At 32.3% G+C, this 8,789-nt stretch overlaps 1 protein-coding gene across 2 annotated transcripts; it reads right to left on the bottom strand.

Annotated features, from left to right (window-relative positions):
* Nucleotides 1-458: 458 nt before the first annotated feature.
* LOC107890911 (uncharacterized) lies at nucleotides 459-4,395 on the bottom strand. Of its 2 annotated transcripts, XM_041101022.1 has the most exons (4): nucleotides 4,118-4,395; nucleotides 3,972-4,032; nucleotides 2,944-3,878; nucleotides 459-1,850 (listed from the first exon to the last, which is right to left on the bottom strand). In XM_041101022.1, the coding sequence occupies exons 1-3, from the start codon at nucleotides 4,190-4,192 to the stop codon at nucleotides 2,971-2,973; spliced, it is 1,044 nt and encodes a 347-aa protein (XP_040956956.1). In that variant the 5' UTR covers nucleotides 4,193-4,395; the 3' UTR covers nucleotides 459-1,850; nucleotides 2,944-2,970. The 2 variants fall into 2 exon arrangements, with proteins under 2 accessions (XP_040956956.1, XP_040956955.1); XM_041101021.1 differs by lacking the exon at nucleotides 459-1,850 and having other exon boundaries at nucleotides 2,693-3,878.
* Nucleotides 4,396-8,789: the final 4,394 nt, after the last annotated feature.

The raw sequence follows: 8,789 nt of genomic DNA, 5'->3' as shown, positions 1-8,789 counted from the left end.
TTTTCCAAAATTGTTTGTAAATAATAAAACTCTAAAAAGTTCAACTAAATACAATGATGCTAACAAATCCTACTGCAGAAGAATGAATTAAATTTAAAAATATATATATAATGTTTTCGATTTTTATATTTGCCTACATTTTTTTTGACACTTTTCGTTTTGAATTTTAAGTGTTTCCCAGTTATCTCGAATTTTTCTTTTAACTTTTAAATTTTTTAGATTTTCGATGTTGTTTTTGGAAATTTCAGAAAATTTTTATTTTATTTTTTTGTCAATTTAAAGTATATTTCACTTTTTTATTTTTTATATTTTTGAAAAAAATTAGAATTTTTATATATTTGTTTTATCCTTTTTAAAATTCATAAGCATTTTTTATATATATTTGCAAGTATATGATGACCTCATGCCCAAGGAAGTTAGAGGGTATGAAAAATAAATAATTAGTGCTTAAATAGGAGCAAATGTTGAGGGAAGAACTTAATTAATTTTAGAATTCTTATTATTCAGGACATTTTATATTTGAGAGCCTCAAAAAAAATGCCAAAGCAATAACAGAACTCACTTCCAGGAGTGAACCTATGTTCACAAGCCAAAGAGTTCAAACTTCAAACACATCACCATCGTATATAAATCAATTTCTAGAGATCAATACCATGACAAAGAAATACACATATACAATTAAGTACTCATAAGCCAAAGAGCATAGCAGAACCAAAGAAAAGGAGCAAAAATTAGAATTACTAGGCAGATGACATTAGAAAACAGTCATGCGTCCGTGCACGTGAAGGCAAACACATCCTATTTAGATCGACTCTTCATTAAGTACCCATGTTCAAAGCACATCTGATCATAAAAATGGGGATATGAACTTTCAAGACACTTTTCAAATACATGAAAAAACTTGGAAAAAAATTACTCATGCTTTTGTCGGAGACATACCTGTATCTGACACGCCTTGAGTCCAAGTAACACAGAACACAACCATTGTAACAGAATGTTTGGTAGCATATGACAGTGAGAAACAAAGGGAATTACCAGATGACATTAGAAAACATTCATGTGTCCTTGCACAAGTGTAAGCAGACATAAAGGCATAGAGGTATCAACATCAGAAACATCATGGTTGAGAAACAAGATAAATTAGATAATAGTTGAATTTGATCCGACACAAACAACAGAAACATCAAAAGGACAATTGTTTACAGTAGCATTTCTGTAACTAAGATATGTAGTATATTTGAAATTGGAATTCTAGTCTTCATCTGTTTTCGCCCTCAATATACAGCTTGTACAGACTATAAGAGTGGAATGCCAAAAGATTTCATAGGAAGCCAACAACAGTAGCTATTCACCATCATTTAAAAAAAAAAAAAAACTTATTTTGGCTTTGCTTGGTACCAGGGATGGCAAAGAGTAAGGGTGGAAAATTTGTTAATCAAATGGTTAAGATTCATAATCATTTCCCTACTTTGTAGCTTAACCATTAGATTGAAATATTTTCACTCTTTTCCATCCTACATACCAAACAGAATCGAAATCTTTTGACATGCGTCAGCAAAATACTCAAGAAATGAGCCCTAAACATTCCATAGGTTGAGCACATTTACTTCACTAGATCTTTCAAAGAGAAAAGCTGAAAACCTAGAAAAATCATCCAGGTTTGGCATACTAAGATCAGCAATTTGCTCAAATATTAACACAATGATATATACCAACAAATCGGTAAAATTATAAGATGCCTAAGCTTATAAAGTACCATTCCCATACTAGTAGTAGTCACTTACTTTTATCCTCCTTTTAAGTGCTGCATTTCTGAAGTATTGTATCCCCTACTAAAGATCATCAGTCATCTAATTTATCATTAAAGGAAAAGAACAAAGAGAAAAAAATATTAGACGCAACTTTATTTAGCAGTGAGGACCGGCCTAGAAAGTTCAAAGTAGTGCAAGAATAAAAGAAACCGTGGCAACAGAACAGAGAAAATGGTATAAATTGAGACATATATATCAATGTCTTAGGATATCATCTAAAGAGAGTTCAATATATGTTCTAATTGGCAACTTTTGTGCAAAATTGAAAGAAATTTAATTACTAACCTCTCAACCACTCTTCAAGAAGACAAAAGGCAAATAAAAGTGTGATTATTGCATTTAGACACCCATTCAAATTCTACATTTCGAAATTGTCAGCCCAAATGCAACCAAAAAATGTGCTCAAAAAGTAAAAGCAACCAGTTAACAAAAATTGTTTTCCCTTGTCCATCACCCATGTTCAAGTATCACTTCGGGGAGAAAAATAGCATGCATAAATTACCAAAAGCACACATAGATTCAGCAGATGAAACAAAAGAAATGTGAATATTCTCAGTAAATCTGGCTTAGCGCACTTACAATATCCTTTCTAGGATAAAAAGCTAAACCCAAATAAGCCTTACCTCAAAGTGAAAACAGCACACATCCGAGGTATTGAAAGAAACTAAAGCAGTCATATTAATTAATGCCAGTAAACACCACGGGAATGCATTAAATGGGAAAAATATTACAGGAGAACAGTAAAAAGCAGAAGCAGAACTTGAGTGATAAAACTACCAACAAAACTGAATACTCAAATATTCACTTGATATTAAAAGCATAATCAAATAAAATTCAGAACTTTAATATAGAAAGAAACATAATAGTAGTTGGAAACACAGTGAGGCACAAAACTTATTATACTATTCATTATGTATTGAATTTCTATACCACCTTATCTATTCACATGCCAAGATGAGTACATCAACTCATGCACCAAACAGATAAGAACCAAACTCATAGAAACATAGCTCAATTCCCGGGTGCCAAAAGAGATAATGCTATACTCACATCTAAATCTACGGAAACCAGAGTCTATTACTAAGAAAACACACAATTAAGAAGGAACAAAGAAAAGAGTAATCCAACATACATAATTCGCGAACAACAGAAACTGCTCCTAAGACCTTGCAATCATGCTACAAGAACGAGCCAACAGCCTAGTCGTAAGACTGCCTCCTTGAACGCTAGCTTCAGCCTCCACGGGATCATTCTCATATGGCTTCCTGCAACCAGGACAACGCCCATCCTCCTCAAGAATCCTCTTGTGGCAGAAAAGACAGAGCCGGAAACCACATAAACAGGGCAAAAAACTTGAGTCCGTGAAATCCAAATCCTCGTAGCATATGGGACATGAGGATGGCACCGAAAACGCACTGCTACGCATCCATGACACCCCTCCTTGACCAAAACGCCGGTCAGTAGCTGGAAAACTTCGCTGCTTTGACAAATTAGGAAGAGTCTGCGGACGAAAAGTATCATCAGCCCTCCATGCCCTGCAGCTCCCTGTCGCCCTCTGCACCATTCTTGGACACTCAGGTTCAGAATTCTTCAAATCTGATCCTTCCCCATTCGAACCTAACTGGGGATTTGGCTCAAGCCCAGGGGTCGACCCTAAACAAAGGTTTTCCTTGATATTCTCGTTTGGATCCAATTCTTGCTTGTCATCATCAGCAGCCAATGCATCAGCAACCGCCTCCCAATCATCCAAGCATCCATCACCGCCTTCCTCTTCCGTGATGCTACCGGAACAGCATCCGCCACTACTTGTGCTGCTGCTGCTACTATTGGTGAAGCTTGTTCCGGAATCCATTCCTCCTAGCAGGCTGCTGCTCGTGTGGCTATTAGGAGGAAAAGACTCAGAATCGCTCTCGTGTTGGACAGATACATTTTCTCCCTCTCCGTTAGCCTCAGCAGTTCCCCTCATCTCAAAGTTCTCCAAGGAACGGTCCCTTTCACCCCGCTGAGTTTGCTTCGAGTCGCCATCGTTGGTTCCCTCCTTGCAACAAACCTTGTTCTTCACCGCACCTACTCAAAATCAAAATTGGAAAAAAAAATTAATGATAATAACCATCAAAAACCCTAATTCGAAAAGGGCAAAAACACAATTCAATAACACACTTTGAGAAAGCCATTGCTCGCGGCGGGCATCGAGTTTGCACTGCTTCAATTTTGCAGACCTCTGAAAATCCACAACGAAAAAAGAACATCAATAAAAAAATTAAAAATCGAAAATGAAAATGAAAACAGTACAATGAAGTCCCTACTCTCTTCTTTCTGGAGATATCTTTGCAGTTAGAGGCTGAAGGAGAAGAAGTGTGGCTGATCGAATCAGATTCCATAGCTCCAATGAAGAAAACAGAGAGATTTTCTTAAAACAATTGGGAGATTAAGAAACCCTAATTTTTATATTTTTTTCAATTTTGTTGGAGAGAGATAAAAGAAAATGAAAATAAATAAATAAGGATAACGGAAACTCCTTAGCTTCGCTCACCCTTCCGATTCAACTGAACCTGCGAAAAAGGCCCAAGCCTCTCATTTATATACAATAATTAAAAGTAAAATACCCTATTTTTATTTATGAAGAGGATTTTCCAATGATTAGATATTGCACATCCATTGGCTGAAAATAAAATAAAATAAAATATTTTTTGAAATTCTAATATAAGATATAAGGTAATTTTTATTTCTTTTGGAATTTCTTTGAAATAGGAAATTATTTCATATGTCACGAAGTAAATTATAGAAATATCTTTAGTTGCATTCTTTTGCTGATTTTGACTTCTGGATGATGATATTTAAAAGAGGTTTCAAGAATTAATTACAATAATTATATGTAAAAAAAAGGAAGTATTAATTAACATAATTAATGCTATGTACAAAAGTAAATCATAAAAGATTAACCACTTAATAATTTTATAAAATTATTATTTAAATTATTGATGAAATATTATTTAAAAGATATAAACAATTTACAAATATACTTTAATTTTTTTAAATGTAATATATTTGTAATATTCTCAATATAAATAATCTTATAATTATGAAGAAGAAAATTTGAAATATAAAACTGTTATAATATGTATATATATCATTAATGTTTATAAGTACAAAAGGCCCTTAAATATATATTATGACATATTTTGTCCTACAACTTTATAAAAAAAAAGTCATTTTAATCCTTTATTTTAGTTTTCATCTTTTTTGACATCTAAATTTATGTTTTTTATTAAAATAACCCAAAATAAGCGAAAAAGTTAATAACTATTAACTTTGCCGTGTCGTGACATCTACGTAGTAATTTATGTATACACATTAGTAGTTTATTATTTTTTTAAAAATTAAAAAATACAAAATTTTATTAAAATCATTTTATTTTTTTTAAACATCCAAATTTGTTAAAAAATTTCAAAAATTATTAAAATTTTATTTACATTATTTAAAAATCAAATATTTATTTTAAAATTTCAAAAAATATGAAATATTATAAATTTCTTCCATAATTTATTTTCTTCTTTTCTGTTAATTATTTTCTTAACATTATACAAACTAATTAGTTCTTTTTCATCGATTATTGCAACTAAAATCTTAAATCCCAATAAAATATTACAAATGAATCAACAAATAAATGAATAATAACTTGTAATAGGCCCAATTTGCCCGGGCCCAAAAGCACAAACACAGATAAACCAAATAAAATAAAAAACCAATAAGCAGTCCATTTCACATGTCCATTTACGGACTTTAGGCCCAATACAAACTAACTCAATGTATAGCCTAACACCAGCCAAATTCTACCCTGACCCAATACAACAGACCCAAACCCTAGCCCAACTCGAAGTGGCCCATTTGCTTGAAACATCCAGAAACCCTAGGGTTTCTGGAACAATTTGCGCCGCAGGCAAGTCAGGTTCCTCTCGCGTGTGTACCACCACGCCTCCCAGCCGCGCCACGACATCGTACGACCATTCCTGCAACAAACGAGAGATGAACAGCACAACAAAGTCAGACCCCGCATGTTCTGTGCCTCCGCGCCAAGTCCACACACGCCTTCTCCAAGCTGGCCACGTCCCTGACACTATACGGCCGTACCTGCAACAAACGCAAACGAAAAACGCAGCGAAGAAAAGGAAAATTGTATTCTTTTTTATTTATTTTTGTTTTAGATTTTCGGCCTATAAAAAAGAGCAAAAAAGGCCGTTGTAATACACAAAAAAAAACCACACAGGCATTCAAAAAAATACAAAAGATATCAAAAAGGTGATTTCCGATTTTCTTTTCTTCTTTCCATTCGTATTCCGTTTCTTATTTTCGTTTAGGCATCTACTGTTTTTCATTAAAGATAGAAATAGCAGTAAGAAGGGGAGAAAGGTACCTTGTGACGAGATTCGGGCCTCCTCCGTTGCCATCGGGGAACAGGTCTGGATCGGAGATCACTTGAGCCCCCTCAGTGCGCAGAACGGCGCAAAGAACATTAGTTCTCTTTCGGTTCTCTAGAATGAAAATGTTTAGGGTTTTTAGTTTTTTAAACACGGGACTAAAACGTTGTCGTTTGCTGCTAACATAATAGCTTCAAAACGGCGTCATTTGACGACCAGATCCAGGCGGTGACCCGACCCGGGGTAGGATTCGCGCATGCTAGATTAATTGGTCTATTTGCTAAATAGGACCCTGTGTGTTTACTATGATTACGATTTGATTTCTTTAATTGTTTGTAATTTGTACGGTGCATCTAACTTGTTTTCATTCAGGTCCAACTTGAAACGGTACCGTTTTATGTGGCTTTCTAATTATTTTAATGTTTGCGTTTAATTGCTAGTTTAGTCCTTCAATGTTGAAACCGATTTCGATTTAATACAAATTCAGTTTTCTTTTTTAAAATTCCAAAATATTTTTAATTAATTAAATCCTACTTTCGTATGTTGTAATATTTAATATTATTTGTGATATTTATTTTTAATAGTGTTTAAATTTATTATTATAGTTCAAAATGTAATAAATTATTACTTTTTTTGTTTATTTTTTATTCATTATACACCAATATTTTGAGTCAATTGCATTTTAATTTTGTTCTAATTTATCATCATTCAAATTTTATTTAAGTCTCGATTTGAAATTTGTTGATTATTGTTCTCAATTTCAAAAAAAAAAGTTTTGCATATTTAATTTTGATTTCAAAAGTTAAAAAAAAAATCAAGTTTTATACCAAATCATTATTTTTAAAAGTATTGTAATATTGGCTTAACATTTTTCAAAATTATTATTGATATGATTTCTAAAATATAATACTTTACCCTCTTAAATTATTATTAATATGTTCTAAATTCATTGGCATCATTTTTAGATTTTCATGATATGGAATTATTTTAATAGATATGTGTATAAAATGAATTGTAACTTGTAATTTCTAAAATTTTATTCTACGCTTTAAAATTGTTATTCATTTCGATTATGTTGATTGGTTTACTTGTGATTAAATAATTTGTGTATTAATTATTCTCATTTTGTTATTTGTAAGATTGTTTACTAGTTTATTTGATTATTAACGTCGATGTATTATATATGTGGTTGCTCCAAATTGTAAAATTAACTTGCTATTCATCATTCGCTTCGTATATTGTTATTCAATTATATTGTTTATAAGAATTGCATTCCATTAAAACATTATAATCGTTCTATTTCAAAACTCCAAAAAAGGGCTTGGTGTTTAATAATTCTCGAGAGAATTGTGCCCTAACTTACTGGGCTTCAATTCTATTCGATAGATTTATATTATCAAGTTTCCATTTTATTAAAACCATACCGTTATTAAAATAAAGCTCTTACTATTACAAAATGTTGGATCCTAACTTACTGGATGTGGTATTTTGTTATCTCGATTTTAAAAAATAAAAGGCAATATTTGAGGTTTAAGAATTTCAAGAAATTGAACCCTAACTCACTGGATTCTAATTTCTCGATTGACTTAAATAATCAAATAACCTTCTTTAAACTCTTTTTTTTAAAAAGGGAACGTACTTAATTTTGATGATTGAATTGTTGCACTTTAACTTACTGAGTGTGGCAATTTATTTATTCAAAATAAGTACGTCTTGTTATTCATTTTGGTTTATCCAAATTTAAAATTTAAAAGGATTGTATTTTTTTTAAATATTTTCAAAAACTTCCACCCTAAGACATAAAACAATCAATTTGGTACCAATTTTGGGCGTTACGAGGGTGCTAACCCTTCCTCGTGCGTAACCGACTCCCGAACTTGTTTTCTCAAAATTCACAAACCTAAAATTATTTTTAAAGTAATCCGATCTCATCTCAACAAAAGATCGGTGACGACTCCCATTTTATTTTTAAAATCAATCCCCGATTTTCAAAAAAAAAAGTGGTTTCGACAAAACTAATAGAAACTAGTTTTTTTTTAGATAAATTTGTTATAAATTAATGAAGAACGGCAAATATAATAATTTTCAACACCAAATACAATAATATCTGAAAATGAACTTGAAAAGGCCATGGCTAGTTCTTCAAATCTTCATCTTGAACTTCGTGACCTTCCACAATGGCATAGTTTCACAGCACGAAAGCAAGCCCTAACAATATAAATCAAGAAGTCGGATTTATTAAGGCAATGGAAGACAAACTCAAAGCAAAAGATAAGGGGAAAGGAATGAAGAATGACAATCAAGAAGCAGAGGGTTATGGCTGAAACATCAAGAACAAAATGAAGAGTTATACACTAAATAAAATAAAAAAAAGTAAAGGTGAGAACACAACCTGTTTGGATTTGACCGGTCCAAGGGGTTTGAGATGTCCATTTTGACGATCCCAACGGTGAAAAGCTTCGTTGGATGGTGAAGAACTTCATACTGGAAAACGAGACTGATATCAGGACAGACGACGGTGGATCAAGTTTCTGTTTATTCCATTTTTTTTTGGATTTTT

The sequence above is a fragment of the Gossypium hirsutum genome, chromosome D09 (assembly GCF_007990345.1).
Source record: "Gossypium hirsutum isolate 1008001.06 chromosome D09, Gossypium_hirsutum_v2.1, whole genome shotgun sequence".
NCBI lineage: Eukaryota > Viridiplantae > Streptophyta > Magnoliopsida > Malvales > Malvaceae > Gossypium > Gossypium hirsutum.
The sequence above is the reverse complement of the archived record's forward strand: the minus strand, read 5'-3'. Positions and strand labels throughout refer to the sequence as shown.